Source organism: Mytilus edulis, chromosome 3 (assembly GCF_963676685.1).
Source record: "Mytilus edulis chromosome 3, xbMytEdul2.2, whole genome shotgun sequence".
NCBI classification, from domain to species: Eukaryota; Metazoa; Mollusca; class Bivalvia; order Mytilida; family Mytilidae; genus Mytilus; species Mytilus edulis.
The window spans coordinates 64,432,372-64,449,441 of NC_092346.1; the positions used below are offsets into that span (position 1 = coordinate 64,432,372).

General features: G+C 31.8%; 1 protein-coding gene across 3 annotated transcripts; it reads left to right on the forward strand.

The window, feature by feature from the left end:
• Nucleotides 1-957: 957 nt before the first annotated feature.
• On the forward strand, nucleotides 958-15,485 carry LOC139517114 (uncharacterized). 3 transcript variants are annotated; one of them, XM_071307798.1, is made up of 5 exons: nucleotides 958-1,257; nucleotides 8,787-8,831; nucleotides 9,430-9,513; nucleotides 11,642-11,716; nucleotides 14,979-15,485. In XM_071307798.1, exons 1-5 carry the CDS (start codon nucleotides 1,195-1,197, stop codon nucleotides 15,093-15,095), a joined length of 384 nt encoding a protein of 127 aa, XP_071163899.1. In that variant the 5' UTR covers nucleotides 958-1,194; the 3' UTR covers nucleotides 15,096-15,485. The 3 variants fall into 3 exon arrangements, with proteins under 3 accessions (XP_071163899.1, XP_071163901.1, XP_071163900.1); XM_071307800.1 differs by lacking the exon at nucleotides 8,787-8,831 and having other exon boundaries at nucleotides 966-1,141; XM_071307799.1 differs by lacking the exon at nucleotides 8,787-8,831 and having other exon boundaries at nucleotides 987-1,257.
• The last annotated feature ends 1,585 nt before the right edge of the window (nucleotides 15,486-17,070 follow it).

Genomic DNA, 17,070 nt, shown 5'->3' on the forward strand with positions numbered 1-17,070 from the left:
CATTAATTTGCTGTGTTTGAGCCTTTGATTTTGCAATTTGTTCGGCGGCTTTCCGTTTTTTGATTTTCCTTGGAGTTCAATATTTTTTGTTAATCTACTTTTTATAGCATATATAGCATGCAACAATGATATAATCTGTCGGTTAACTAGATGTAAAACCAGATGTTACCTAGAAGTTTCTTCGAAAAAATATGTATGTCAGACTTATGACAGTTGTGTTCCTTCGTTCTGCTGGCTGACAAAGTCTAACGTTTGATGTAACAAGTCAGACTTATGACAGTTGTGTTCCTTCGTTCTGCTGGCTGACAAAGTCTAACGTTTGATACTTATGACAGTTGTGTTCCTTTGTTCTGCTGGCTGACAAAGTCTAACGTTTGATACTTATGACAGTTGTGTTCCTTGTTCTGCTGGCTGACAAAGTCTAACATTTGATACTTATGGCAGTTGTGTTCCTTGTTCTGCTGGCTGACAAAGTCTAACGTTTGATACTTATGACAGTTGTGTTCCTTGTTCTGCTGGCTGACAAAGTCTAACGTTTGATACTTATGACAGTTGTGTTCCTTGTTCTGCTGGTTGACAAAGGTTAGCGTTTGATTTTATCAGTTTTATGAACTTTTCCTCTTTTTTTTTAATCTACCTTTGAGTCGTTTTTTTCTTTTACACTTTTCTCTATTTATCCTATAAGTGACATAAAAAGTTTATGATTTATGTAATGAATAAGTATCTCAAAATTTCAATCCCAGCAGTATGTGGAGCATAAAAAGAAATGAAAAGCACATAAAAAAGAACATACAATTTTAAAATCTAAGCGTTAGATAGGTATATTAGTGGTCCATATAGTGTAACGCATATAAATTTATGATATTTTTGTATCTGTCAGCGTGATATACATTTTGATGTTAACGTTTGAAGTTAATGACCATAACATATACCCGAATTGGTTCTAAGTTATACCTACATATTTAAAAAAAATGGTTGAATTTCATTAAAATGACATAAGCTATAAATAGTAAAGTGATAAGTTAATTCATCGTAATGATTGACATTTAATATGAATAGAAGGATTGTTGTTATGTCGGATTTAAGGATGATACTGTAAAAAGAGATTATGAAATTCTATACATTTTGTACTTTTGATAAAGTAAGAGGAAAGTAAAGTTGTATTACACATTTAAAAGTGTCATAACATTCCAGATGTCTACTTTATGGCTTGTTCTGGTAATAGTGTGTGTAAGCGGTAAACTATTTTCAACCAGAGTATGTATATGTTTTATGTATTAGACAGTAGTATGTATACATGTATGTATGTATGTGTGTGTGTGTGTGTTTTGTATACTGTTGTGATTTTACACAAATTATAATTTGTGCAGAATTTTTGTACAAGTTATATTTATACTGTTATTTTTCAAACATCTGAATATAATAAGATGAAACAAAGATACTTTGTTTTTCCACTTCACCTACATATTTGCCTGACTATATGGAATAGCCGTATAGCAAAGTTTTAATGAGACGGTTCTTAGATATTTTAGAAACTCAAATTTTTGTATATGTGAATATTTTTAATCAAAAGTTTACCCTGTAGAACATTCTCATCAGCAGCGTGTGCCAAAGAGGACATCGCATACCTTACAATATAGTTAGTAGTAGCAATATTGATGATGTTTAATATTCGATGGCAAATAATACATGAATCGACGCATACACGCTGATTCTGATTTTAATTTGCTAGTTCACGATAAGACAATGTCACCTGACACTAAAATCATTTACTTCTGAGCCGACATGTCGTTATTCGTGCTCCTAATCACCGCTTTCTAGCGGAGAAGAGCAATTGTCATTTTTTACCCTCTCAAGGAATAAACCGAATAGTCTAGTCAAAATAGCATTTGACCTCAAAAAAATTGCAACAGAATTTGTTTTGGTATTTTTCTATTCATAATGACTTTCTTTATAACATACCAAAAGTCTACCAAGATATCTGAGTGGGAACATGGATTTTTTGGGTGAAAAATAGCAAAATTTGTCAAAAATAGCGCAAAACTGGGAAAAGCTTGTAAAACATTCATTTTTGATGATAACTATTTCAAATCAAAAGTTTTACAACAGTTTATACAGTGTTTATGAAATTAAATAACATGTTTTTTTTTATAAACATGAAATTTTTGGTGAAAACATCCAATTTTTGTTAGAATTTGAGATTCACATGGTGTGAATTGATTACCAAAACAGACAGGAAAATATAAAAAATGATAATAGAAGTTCATTTTATTCCTTAAAAACGACAAAAACCTTTATTTTAATCATTCATAAACTTTACAGCAATTCCTTATTGGGTAAATGATGATTTTGGGTAAAATATAGTAAAATCAATCAAAAATCGTTAAAAACTGGAAAAACACCAATTTGGAGTTTTAACTGTTTTTGAATCACTCCAAAATATAAGAAATCTTAATATAATTATAATCAGATCAAACAAAATTCATTGTAAAACAATAGTAAAATAACTGATTTTAGGTGAAAAAAACTGGAAAAAAATATTTATATTTTTCAGAAACCATTTTTTCAACAGACACATCATTTGGTGTCACAGTTTGTTTACATTGTTTATATTTAAATGTTAAGAAGCTTATCAGGAGCAGGTGGAAGTTCCATTAAATTGGACAAAATTTTCCATGTTTGATTTCCCAACCATAGTCTGCATGGTCTGTAGGATATATGTCAACTTCTTCTGATAATACACTTGAAGGCTATGGAATTGCCCTGAATCTGATGTTGGTGGTAAACTTTTCACCTGAACCAATGTGTTTCCAGTAATTACTATAGATTTGAATTTTCTCCTCAATATAAACATATGAGCACTTCTTCTCCTGCTTTGATGATATCTGCTTTAATGAAGCCTTATTCATGAAAACTTGATCTTAATGGAAATCCTTTGCTTATTCCAAAAAGCTTAGACGATGAGTCACAACCTGTTATAGGAGCAAAAAGAGCAACAAATTTCAAACATCATCCGCAAGAAATCTTTTAGACTGTTTTATGTTCCATATTTTCATTTTGTTGGTTGATTGTCATTATTCAGATTTAAAAATAACCCGTTTGCACTGCTGATTAACATGATGAATAAGTAACACTAATAGATCCGTATCTTCACCATTTACTATGACTACTAAAGACAAAGCACAATCCAAAGCTGTTTGCACAATCTGCATCACCAGTCGCATTCTTACATCTAATGTTATTATCTTTTACCTCGTCACAAAGCACGTTAATAAGATATAGGAAGATGTGGTGTCACTGGTGTGAGTGCTAATGAGACAACTCTCCATCCAAATAACAATTTATAAACTTAAACCATTATAGGTCAATGTACGGCCTTCAACACAGAGCCTTGGCTCACACCGAACAACAAGCTATAAAGGGCCCCAAAATTACTAGACTAAGTGTAAACCATTCAAACGGGAAAACCAACGAGCTTGTTTGTTTTGACTGTTTGACATGAAAAGTTCCTTTTTAGTAATGGATAATAGATTGTTTTTTCATCAATACTACATACAACAGACCTTTTTTGGAGTGGTCTTTCAACAGATTTGACTATAGAAAAAATATTAATGAGAAGTGTCAAATCTTGTGGAGGCCTAACCAGGGGCAGAGGAATGGGTGAATCAGAGAATGGGACAGAATTATCAAGTACTGTGAATTCATTATTATTCGTTGAAAACTAATTTCGTGGGTTTCGTGGGTACATATGCACCACGAATTCAAATATTCAACGAATAGCATAATGCCAATGGCTTTGGCTTTGTATACAGAGACCGGCAAAACCACGAAATCAAATATCCACGAAAATGCAAGTTTTCAGCAATTCACGAAAATAAATGAATTCACAGTAACTAAACAACTAAGTGATAAAAAAGCTAAAATTGGTATGCCAATTAAAGACAAAAACGACAATATGCTAACAACAGAACGAGATCAATATTTGAGATGGAAGGAACATTTTCAAGAGGATCTTAATACAAAAGAACCAGATAATCTAGCAATTTTTCCTGAGGCACCCTTAGACCTTGAAATAGACACAGATCCACCTTCAAAACAAGAAATACAAGCAGCCATTAAAAGCTTGAAAAACAAAAAGTCACCTGGCATAGACCAACCAAATACAGAACTTTTTAAGATAGATACAGTGCTAGCAGCGGATTCTGTACACCCAGTATTCCTGAAAATATGGGAGCAAGCTGTTATTCCTAACAGTTGGTCTGAAGGCAACATCATAACAATACCAAAACAAGGAGACTTAACTTACTGCAATATTTGGAGAGGAATCACCTTACTATCGATTCCAAGTAAGGTCTTCTGCATAATTTTAATATCAAGAATTATAGAGGCTGTTGATAAGAAACTACGACAATAACAAGCTGGTTTCAGAAAAGGTAGAGGCTGCATAGACCACGTAACAACTGAGAACAGTGTCATGAGTGGCAGATGAATCTACTAGCAAATTTTGAGCACTTCGAGAAAGCGTTTGACAGCTTACACTGGGAAAGTCTTTAGGGTAGTTCTTAGAAACTATGGAATACCAGGTAAGATAGAGCATCTCATCAAGCAGTTCTATACAAATTTCTCAAGTACCATCAACTCTGAAGCTGACACTAGTTTCCTTGTAAAATCAGGAGTAAGACAAGGATGTGTTATGTCATCTGTGCTGTTCATAATTGCTATTGATTGGGTAATGAGAACAACCCCAACAGAAAGTAACATTGGACTGAGATGGACATTTTGTACCACAGGACACAGACTATGCTGACGATTTAGCACTTTTATCCCATACCAAAGATCATATGAAGGAAAAGACCAAAAAGCTAGAAGAAACAGTTAAATGATTGGACTTGAGATCAATGCCAAAAAGACAAAGCTAATGTACCTCAATACAGAAAGACATCCTATAATATTTATAGAAGGAAAACAGCTAGAAACAGTAGATTTATTTAATTATCTAGGCAGTTGTATAATCACAGAAGGTGGTGCTGAAAGAGATATAAAGATCAGAATAGGAAAAGCTAGATCCGCATTCATTGGACTAGGCAACATCTGGAAAACAACAGCCTTTTCAAGCTCAGGCTCTATAACAGCTGTGTACTTTATGTACTCCTATATGGGTCAGAGTAACGGAGAAAGAATGAGAAAGATATCAACAGGCTCTCCAGCTACTATAACAAATGTCTGAGGAAAATAATGAAAATATTCTGGCCAAACAAAATCTCCAACAAAGACCTACATGAGATGACCAGCACTAAGGACATGGAGACTTTGCTGATATAAAAAAGCTGGTGGTGGCTTGGTCATGTTATACGCAAAACATCTAATGACATGACCAAGTTAGCCCTTAGATAGACACAAGAGGAACAAAGAAAAAGAGGCCGACCTCAAACAACATAAAGACGCACCATAGAAAATGAGCTAAAGGAAAGATAATATACCTGGGGCACAGTGGAAAGAAAAGCAAACAACCCTGAAGAGTGGAGGAAACTTGTCCTTGCCCTATGTGCTGTAAGGCATAGTAAGGACTAAGTAATTAAGTAAAGACATGTTTTAAAAACACTTAACCAAGGATATCTGAAAACGCATGTCAAGTTTTAATGAATAATGCTTTATTAAAGCAGATATCATCAAAGCAGGAGAAGAAGCATCTGATTCAGGGCAATTTCATAGTCTTCGAATGTATTATCGGTTCCAAAAATAGATGTAAGAAGAAGTTGACATAGATCTTACAGACCATGCAGACAATGGTTAGTAAATTTGACGTGGAAAACTTCGTCCAATTTTGATTGAACTTCCTCCTGCAACTTATAAAAGTTTTAACATTGTAAGATGCAAATGTAAGCAAAACTGCAACACCAAATGAAGTATCTGTAGACAAAATGGTCGGTAGGATGCGGTGAATGTTGTGGTTTGTGTTTTTCTTATACTGTTCCCATTGCTGAATCTGACTTTACTGATGAAAAGATATTTGTTGTATACAGAAAACTATGGAATAATCTTTAAAAAAAAATGTTTCCATTTATCTTGTCATTTACTTTTAAATCATCCGTTTTGGTCAATGATACTTTTTACCTCTCATTATGCATGGTCAACAAATCTATGATTTTCGCTTAACATCTCTTGTTGGTTAAAATAGTATGAATCTAAGCATTGCACTCTTTCATATAAAGAATATAAATCAATGTTATCTGAGATCTTAATTGATTTCTGAAAAAACTATGAGTTTTCTAGTTTTGTCAATTTTGGGCCAATTTTGCTTCTTTTTTTTTTTACACAAAATCAGGTATTTTCAAATTAGTTTTCAATGAATTTTGTTTGATCTGATTATTATTCTATTATGATTTGCATTTTTTTAAATTTTTGGAGTCATTTAAAAACAGTTAAAATTCCAAATTGGTGTTTTTCCAGTTTTTAACGATTTTTTGATTATTTTGCTATATTTTACCCAAAATCACCATTTACCCTATCAAAAATTGCTGTAAAGTTTTGGATTGATTAGAATAAAGGATTTTGTCTTTTTTGAACTATCAAATGAACCTCTATTACCAATATTTATATTTTCCCAGTCCTGTTGGTAATCAATGCAAGCTTTGAAGATCTCAAATTCCAACAAAAATCAGATGTTTTCACCTAAAATTTCATGTTTATAAAACAAAAACTATTTTTTTTATTATAATATTTCATAAACACTGTATAACCTGTTGTAAAACTTATGATTTGAAATTATTATCATTAAAAATGAATGTTTAACAAGCTTTTCCCAGTTTTTCACTATTTTTGTCAAATTTTGCTATTTTTCACCCAAAAACCCATTTTCCCACTCAGATATCTTGGTAGACTTTTAGTATGTTACAAAGAAAGCCTTTTAGATTTGAAAAATACAAAAAATAATTCTGTTGCAATTTTTTTGAGGTTGGCCATATTTTTCATCTATTTTGACTAGACTAGAAGACCTTCCTTATTCTATGCGAGCACCCTGCTATGATACTACTGAAGCGATGTAAGACGGCAATGTCAAAATGATAACTGTACAAAACCATAAAAGCGCTGTCCTTAAATTTCACTTTTTTCACATAAATGTTGTGTCGTGTGTCATGAAGTAATATACCTTATCATTCTTTTCCATTATGTTAGATAGGTCGTCAATATTTCAACTGTTTTCCTAAATATACTTTTTATCAAAATTTTTGCAAAACGATATCCTGGTATAGAAAGGTCAGAGATATTATGAAAATATTTGACTATCCAGTATCTGATTTAAATAATTTCTTTTGTGAAAATTTAGGTTAACATAACACGTTTTAAAATACAAATGTTATTAAAATTATGTAATGAAAAAGTTTAAATTCAAAGAGCAAATGATTATTTACAATAGTACTTTATAATCAGTTGTGACTTCATATTCAGTTGTGCATAATTGCTAGTGCGTGTGTTTATCTATTTTAGACATACTAATAAAATTAAATATATTTATCGTGCTAACCATGTTTTTGTTTGTTCTACTGTCATTTAAGAATAAGGAAATGCTATAAAACTCCGGGTTCATTCATAATGTTCTAAGTGCGTGTATATTTTCCACAACAAAAGCATGATTCAGTTGTAATTTATATATTTGTAAAACAAGAGAAGTTGATAGAATAATTGCACATTATCCGTAATTATCTTTATAATATACAGAGATGTAGGGGTTTTCCCGACCTACACATCATGTTTAAGACTTATTCATTCAGCCAAACAAAATAAGTTTGATTTTTTTAACATTTATTGTATTAAACTTGTCAGAAATATTCAAAGAAAATTACGAAATAGACGAAACATGCGACTGGCATTACAAAATGTCAATCTCAGTATATATGATGAGTTTATTTACAACGAGTTCCATGCATATTTGAGGAGACGAACAATTCATGATACATGAGGAATTTAATATTCTCTTATTATCGCTATTTTGTGCATTTTTCTTTTGATCTTTTTTTGTGATAATTTTCATATCATGCTTCTTGCTTGAGATGGAAAAAATATGGCTAGAAACTAAGGAGGCCACGTGGCGTTGCTAACGAAATTGACATGAAATTGACAACGTCGTCATAGGTAAAATAGCGATAAACACAGATTATCATTGGTCATCTCAACTCGATAGCTTTTCTCACTTTCGCTGTACCAGCTCAAGCGAGAAAATCAATCTCGTTGAGATGATCAACGATAATCTATAACTATCAATTGTTCAAGTCATATAAACCGATTTTTTAAAATTTAAATAACTATTTATCAGAAATTGGGAGAAGATATGTATAATGAAAACCACAAGTCGAAAACAACACCATAAACATAGATTAAACGAACTTTTATATATCTACCTTTGGAACTCTTTTTTTTATAACAACAGGAATTTCATTTATAGACAAACCATACAAAAGAGAAAAATGTTATAAAAAAATGGAAAATAACAAATAAGTCTTTTAAATGGAAACTTGAAGTTCAAAGATTAAATAAAAGTATTACAAACGACCCCATATGAATTCATACTTGTATCCTTCACTGTATACTGACAAATATGGGCGGTTCCAATCTAGAATTTATTACTGGATTTTACCTTTTCTCATTATCAACTTTCTCTTTCTCAGCAGTAACATATACTCTGGCTCATCGAAATGCGTTTACATATATAATTTAATATTTTACTCACATTATACGGACTCAATTAATCGTGGTACTACTTACTTATGTAAAACATTCTCCCACAGGGATATGACGAAGAACGACCGAAATCGAGAGAATCATGGTTTGAGGTTGCCAACATGAGTTAATTAACCGATACTATGTGTTTGTGTCTCAACTGAAATAAGACATGTTTCCCCAGTACAAAAAATGTACTAGATCAAGTTGTCTAACCAGAAAACTTACCTAGTGTATCCTTAATAAAGACAACAGTAGTATATCGTTGTTCTCTATTTTGACATTTTTTGGAAGTGTGGATTCTTATGGAAGTTTATGCTTAATTGGTAATACGTTTTCTCTTTCGTGGCATCCGACATTTCTCGGTTAGGACTTTCTGCTGTATCCGAATTTCATGGGCTTTTCATTTTCATTTGTAAATTCCTCGCGAATTTACGAGATTTGAACAACGGTACTCTACTTTTACCTGTAAATTTAACTTAATTTAACTTTTGTTCAGTTTTATAAACTAAGCTGAAAAAATTCTCAAGAACCTATTTCAGTGCTTGGGATTCATGTTCCAACGGAAAATATTACTTACCTGAACTACTAAAGTTTTTTAATTTCAGAAGAATAATGTAATTGGGATTTATATTTTGACTTGTAAATATTAAGAAATGTTCGCGTTCGAAATTGAAAACAATTATTGTTCACTTGTTATCTATATTGCAGACCCATTCAATCTACGATTCAAGAAAGAAAATTCATGAACACAGTCTACAAGATTCACAAGAACCTCTGATCTCTCATTTAAAGGTAACAACAATCAATCTTAAATTTAATAATCAACTTTCAATTTAAAAACCCACATGGCGCTAAGAAGAAAAATTATGGACAAGGAAATCTTAGGATGTATCTTAAAATATTGGTTATTGGTTTGGAAATTCCTGAAATTCAAAAAGACGAGTTGGAAAAAAAAAATCCATGCTCAATGAAAAGGTATGATTTGTTAGCCGGAAAGTCACATTTCTTTTGTGTGCACTATTTCGACATAACTAGTTTAATATCGATAACGCGTACGGTGCTGCTCATATGAAATTTTCGTTGAAGCTGCACTATCAAATTGATTCAGAAAAAGTTTGGAATGAATTAAACAGAGACCAAAAAACCTATCGCTGACTCAAAATGCCCTGTTTCCCCTTTTCCACCAACAAAGAAGAAGAAAAAACAAAAGAAAAAGTTAAACAAAATTAAAGCCGTTTATAATCCTTTAAAATGATGATAAGAAAATGAAATAAGTGGAGTGTAATGTAAGACGAGGTTATAAATACAACTTGATACTGCAATACATTGTGCCGGTATCGCAACAAAAGTAACAAAACAAGTATGAGTAAAACGACGAAAAGTAATATCATTAGACTTTAATGACAGTTCACCATTACCGAAACAAACTCACAGCCGTTAATCATATACTTTACAAAAAAAACCAATTTATATCACCCCTCCAAAAATGAATTTGAACAAATCAGGGGTAAAAATTTAGAAAAAACACTTTATAACTGTGTTGCGTTTGAGGATATTTTAAAACAAATTTAATCTAGTTTCAAAATATAAGATAATTTTTGCATTTAAATTGTTATTAAGAGAGTTTAAAAAAATTAACACGACATTCCCTTACAACCAAAATGCAGCACTTGAATCAATAGTTTATTTCTCTCTGTTAATCTGATATTCAATAGATTACGTTTCTTATCATAATGCTAATAAGGAGACTATTGCAACAAGTATTTAAATGGTAAAGTACAAATAGAAATCATTTTCTGAAGAGTGGCGAAAGATACCAGACGCATATTCAAACTCGTATGTCGAAAATAAAGACAGTACAATAGTACGCAACACACACCAAGAAAATTAAAGACTGAGGTTGACGAAAATTTAATGGAAGGTTTTCACCATGATTTCTGTTTCATAAACGAATGTGTCGAAACCAATACCAACTCCTCCTTCCAGCAATTGGGACATGAGCAACTTGTTTTATGGCTTCTAAATGCAATTGTTACTAAATTATTTCATGAAGACCTACCTTTTACCTCTTTTTAAAAAAGAAAAGTACCTTTTCATTCTATGTTCAAAAGTAAAGTCATTGTATAAGTACGACTGGCTTTTATATTCAAAATTATACTTTTTACCTTGAAAACGTGATATACATGCAATATGAGATCGTTATGTCGATAGCAATTTATAATTTTAAAAGTTTCTCTAAATGTTTTGTTATACTTATGATTATAAATGAAAGAAGATGTGGAGTTTACATCAATGAGACAGCCATTAGACGGTGATAACCAAATACATATATAAAGCATCATACGGTCTACAACAAAAGACTGGTATAAAGACTATGTTAATCTCTTTTTCATCCAGAGTATAAGATTACTAACCAATAACTAAAATTACAACGATCTGTAACAAAACCTGATTCTTTGCCAATATAGATAGTTTTCTATCCATGACGTCATCAATACAAATATAGGTGTCAAGTAATGTAAAGGCGTTGTTCATATGTTTGTAGATATTTATGTTAAGATTCAAATAGTTGCTTGGGTGCTTAAAAGAACATGCAAATATCAAGTTTATATAATCAACGATGCTTGTCGATAAGAACAAAACAACTTATGTTAATATTTTAGTGTAATTTGCATGTGCTCAATATTTAACACTTCCAAGTATGTGTCAAAATATATATGTTTTGTTATTTTGTAATTAAAGAAAATAAATTTATGCCATCTTTCGCAGTTAAATCTCAATAAATACCCATAATTTTTAAAAGAAACTAATAAGTAAAATTTCGAAAAAAAATCTCTTTTTTTTGTAAAACTTAGAATTAAATGCTAAGTATAATACTCCTTCATTTATTAGAACACTTACTTTTTTACTATTATTCCAGAGAATATTGTTGAAAGCAAGATTAAACATGTTAGACGAAAGAAACCGTGAGACAGATTCAAAATTGGAAAAAGAGGTATCACTTAAAAACTCAAAGGTTATCTTTACACACCCGTTCATTAGACAAAATGAGAAGAACAACTATGATTAGTAAAACATAAAGAACCCGACTTTATGAAGTCTTCTTATATCTTTTCTACCAGTATATTAGTTGAAAGAGGCAACAAAGAATGTAAAAAAAACAAGTGATATGCACACACACGTACACAAAAATAATCTTCACAGATACCAGGCGTAGAATTTAGCTTTTCAACAATTCATCACTTCAGATGCAGATTCAAACAGTGTTTAAAACCAAACATATCTTATAAGATGAGTTTCAATATCCCTCTGGTGTCTTTTGCCCTTCTTTTAAACTAAAAGTATTTTTGAAGTTACAAAAAGTTATAACAAATAAGCTAAAAAAAATAACAGAAAAACATTTTTCAAATTTCATGCGACCGAAGCACATTTCTGAAATTACCTTCATCAGAAACGGTAATACGAAGCAAAAGGGGAAAACAAGGTCAAAATATACAGAAAATTTTCTAAAAGAACGATTTTTGCTTGAGAAAGTTGAAAAGAAAACTTGTATGCGAGTAATTTCTAGCTCGAAAGGATTCTTCATCTAAGTCCACACTAAAAAGGCTTCATGCATACATATATAATTAGAAAACACTTTTCCGTCGTCTTGCTTTGAATTTCGCGTAATTAATCATGTTTGATCGACACCGACACCACGATGAAATACATTGAACGTTTTAAGACTACAAATCAGAAGGACAGTTGAAATTCTCTACAGTTAGCCTTATCTGATGAATATTATTTTAGCTGTATTTGGAAAGACCTTTTACAATTATGGTTCCGAAAATTCTTCAGTTTCGTACTTTATTTTGCTTTACCCATTTTGTTTTCTATACAGACATAACTGATAGGTCTTTGGAAGAGAAGACGCAATTCTGAACCCTATCCTAGCGTTCTAGATATAATAAAGGGGGTAACTTGCTTTCAGTAACTGAAGCATTAAGCTGTGTCATGTTTAAATACAATCACTTTTGTTTCCTTTTTCCGACATTACTCCATCAATCGCTTTTCCATTGCGTTTTTAAGCTTTTGGTTCTTCTGTTGATTTGAATAAGATTGATTTTTTTCCCGGCATATATGAATTATGTCGCAAGTCTTGGCCCTTGTAATGAATTAAATCAGGCCGTTAGTTTCCTCATTTGAATTTTTCTACATTTGTTATTCGGGGCCATTTATAGCTGATTATGTGGTAAGGGGTTTGCTCATTGTTAAAAGCCGTACGATGACTTATAGTTGTTAACTTCTTTTGAGTCCCTCGTGAAAAATTGTCTCATTAGCAATCATACCTCTTCTTCTAGGCTGTACGGCTTATCACAATTTTTGTACATTAAGAAATTAGATTGCCGGAACATATGTTTTGTTCATTCAACTATAAAAATTCCTTAAAATACCAAGAGTCAATAATGATTTTTGTTGCTCTAGTTTGATTCTTAGGGACTTTCCTCGGAGTTTTATTTTCATGATTTACTTTTCACACTTATATAACTTCGAGGAAAATTCAATGGTAAGTCCTTGATCACATGGCAAAATCAAATGACAAAACACATCAAACGAATGGACAACAACTGTCATATTCCTGACTTGGTACAGGCATTTTCAAATGTAGAAAATGGTGGATCGAATCTGGTTTTATAGTGCTTAACCTCTCACTTGTACGACAGTCGCATCAAATTTAATAAAATTGATAATGATGCGTGAACAAAACAAACAGACATTGTTAGTCTTATTTTATTATTATTTTAAGTTTCTTGTGTACAAGTTGGAGTTTAGTATGGCGTTCATTATCACTGAACTAGTATATAGAATGAAATTCAAAACAGTGTGGCTGTGGCCATTGATTGACACATTAAATTCATCCATTGACTGGAACAATTTAGGTGAACGTTTGTATGTAACGACCACTGCTCACTATGTACTTTTTAAAGACACTTAAACTATGGGATCACCAAAGGTTCTCAACACCTTAATAAAGTAATTCGAAAAATTAATCAGAAATAACACGATGTTTTGATTTATATCAATTATATAAATCAAAACATAAAGGTTATTCCTGATTAATTTTTCGAATTCTTTTATAATTGAAGGCGTTAAGAAACCTTTGGTGACCCCACAGTTTAAATGTCTATCGTGGGTACGTCGTGAACAGTGGTCGTTACAGACAAACGTTCACGTAAATTGTCCCAGTCAATGGATGAATTTAATGTGTCAATCAATGGCCACAGCCACACTGTTTTGAATTTCATTCTATATTTGTTTAGGGGCCATATGAAGGTCGCAAACAGACATTGTTAGTCTTATATTATTTTTGATTATAGATTCTTGTGTACATTTTGGTGTTTAGTATTGCGTTCATTATCACTGATCTAGTATATATATTTGTTAATATAAGGGCCATCTGAAGGACGCCTCCGGGTGCGGGGATTTCATGCTACATTGAAGACCTGTTTGTGACCTTCTGCTGTTGTCTGTTCTATGGTCGGGTTGTTGTCTCTTTGACACATTCCCCATTTCCATTCTCAATTTTACAATAAAATGTCACAAATAAAGGTAAAAAGTCTTATTCGGTAGGTCACATTTGTGAAAAGGAACGGCATTGTAGTTACGACATTAGCAATATATCCGATATCATCTTTATAAAAGATATTCCATAATGGTTAACCAACTCATGATGGCGTCCGTAAAATTAACGAAGTGATGATTTCAGCTTCTCAATGCTTAACTATCCGGAAGCCGAAATCAGCTCGTCAAGTTTTGTTTTCAACCGACCCTCATAATCTATTTTCTAGATATAAATCCTAATCAAGTGGCAAAATTAAGTGCTTAAACACATTAAACGAAGGGATAACAACTGTCATATTCCTGACTTGGTACAGGCATTTCCTATATAGAAAATGGTGGATTGAACCTGGTTTTATAGCGCTAAACCTCTCACTTGTACGACAGTCTCGACAAATTCCGTTATATTTACAATGATGCGTTAACATAACAGACAGAATAAATAAAATAGTCAACATATGAGTACAGAAGTCATCACTTTGTTGCAATCTTAAAACCGATTGGAATACGCACTTCTCCTATGTATAATCGTGATCACCTCTTTGTTACATGTATCTTCTATTTATTCTTGTGGAGGCTTCATGATTGCAGTTACATTTCAGAGGGAATTTCATACTTTTAAACCATGTACAGTGGATATTTTTGTTGCCTCGTTTTAGGTGAATAGTCGTGGAAGTAATGCGTATCATAACTGTGGAGAGGATGGCTGTAAAGAAAAACAAAAAATAAGAAGAGGTCCATTTGGTTGTAATAAAAGAAAAGGTTGCGGCGTGTAAAAGGTTTAATCCTAGAAGACGAAGAAGAAATTATTTTCGATAAAAAAGTATTATTCGACTTACATACGGAAAATTATCAAAACTATGAATTGTCATGTTTGCACATTAGTTATAATTATTAATGTATATACTTGTTCAAACTTGTAAATATAATTTTATGTCCAAATAAATTGAAATGTGAAAGGTTTTTTATTAACGTTATAAACATTGCCTTATAAATTATAAACATATGATTCAATTTTGGATGTAATATGTCTTTTGGTTTGCTAAAAAATTTTTTTTAACCAGCTCAAGGACATTATTTTGTAATGTTACTGTGACGTCATCAACGGTCATTTTGTCATCATGTTTTATTCCTTAAAAATAAATTTAGATTTGAATTTAAAAAAATACTGTAAAGTTCTTTTTTTCTTCTAGTATTCAAAATAACAAAAAGTTATGAACACTTTCAACTTATACGCTACGCGGGTTATTGTATGTACACCAAATGTTTTGATGTTGTTTCTTCATAGACAGAAAAATATTGCAGTCATTCCTAAAATGCACTGAAAATAAACATGTAACCAATAACCAATCCGTAAACTTGATTCTTCTTCTGACAGACAGTAATGTGCGTTCAAGTTTTCCTTCTCTGAAAAATGTGAGACTCCGTACCATGGATGATACTATAACTAACTCTCAGTATTCATACATATTAAGCCTAAAGTGTAAACTTTAAATAACCATTTTCAGGAGTTATCTCAAGAACTGTACCGTTCTGTGCTACTGCTTAAACACAAATAAAAAGTATCACAGTTTACGATTCAAGCAAATTGGTTGCACTGGCGACATACCAAATATTTAACATAAAATGAAACATTCTGAGGTTAATATAGCATTACGAATTTTAATAAATGACGATAATATATACTAAGAAAATAGAAATATAATAAAAACTATTGGACAATACAACTAAAAAATCACGATCTTTCTCAATAAGATATAAAAATACAATGAATAACAAATGGTTAAGGCAACTTGACTTGGTAACATATATGGTGATTTTAAACCAATATGCACACATATATAATATGAGTTCAGTTTAAAGTAATATATTCTTGTACACGTTTAAATATCATGTGTATACAGCTGCCTCATTTTCATAACTGCTCCATTCGTTAACCAGCTTTGGCCTAGGTATTCGGACAGGCGTCATGTCCATCAGCCTATGTATTTTGACAGGTGTCATTTCCATCAGCCTTTTTGATTCCCCTCGAACTCCTAAAAATTAGTTAAAAATGGTTTAACAAAACCATCCCAACGAAATTTATACTCCTGTGTTATTTTGATAACGGGCGCAGTATGGGTTTTTCTAGAAGGCTGGACGCTGATCTATGGTTGATTATATATTCGTCATTTGAACTGTTAATGAAATTTGTCTCATTGGCAAGCAAAACCACATCTTCCTACTTCTTTTTCATGTTTCCCCCCAATTTCTGAATAAGCATGAACTTTTTCAATCAACTAATTAACCCGATTAGGGTATGATTTAAGTCTCTATAATGCATTGGTTTAGTATTTCTCTACATTTTGGTTTATAATTGAAAACTGAGGTGGAATCCAAAAAACACCGAGTTCTTTTATAGTTAAAAAAATCTTATAACAGATCATACGTACTTGCGAAAGTAAAGTAAAATTCAAGAGAGTTTGAAATGTGCTTACAATCAAAACAATTATTAATTAAAGTCGTATTTAGTTTCAGGGTTCTCACTCTGACATTTTTAAGAAGAGTACTAGATGAGTCTTATGGCTCCACGGTACAGTAATGCACTATGATGCTTGAATTTCATAGTTTTGTTAAATTTTAAACTTTGGGAGTCGATTGTGGATCTTTTAACATAAAATCCCTAAAATGCTTAATATTGAAATTAACATATCATACATTGTATGTTTACACTTACCAAGGTTTTCCTTAGGTTTATGATTGGTCATTTGT

Bases quoted from the DNA above. Each gene is read 5' to 3' on its own strand.
- LOC139517114 (XM_071307798.1), top strand. From the start codon at position 1,195: ATGTCTACTTTATGGCTTGTTCTGGTAATAGTGTGTGTAAGCGGTAAA. The intron at 8,832-9,429 runs GTTGCCAACATG...TCTATATTGCAG, and splicing joins CGAGAGAATCATGGTTTGAG to ACCCATTCAATCTACGATTC. The intron at 11,717-14,978 runs GTATCACTTAAA...GCCTCGTTTTAG, and splicing joins ATTCAAAATTGGAAAAAGAG to GTGAATAGTCGTGGAAGTAA.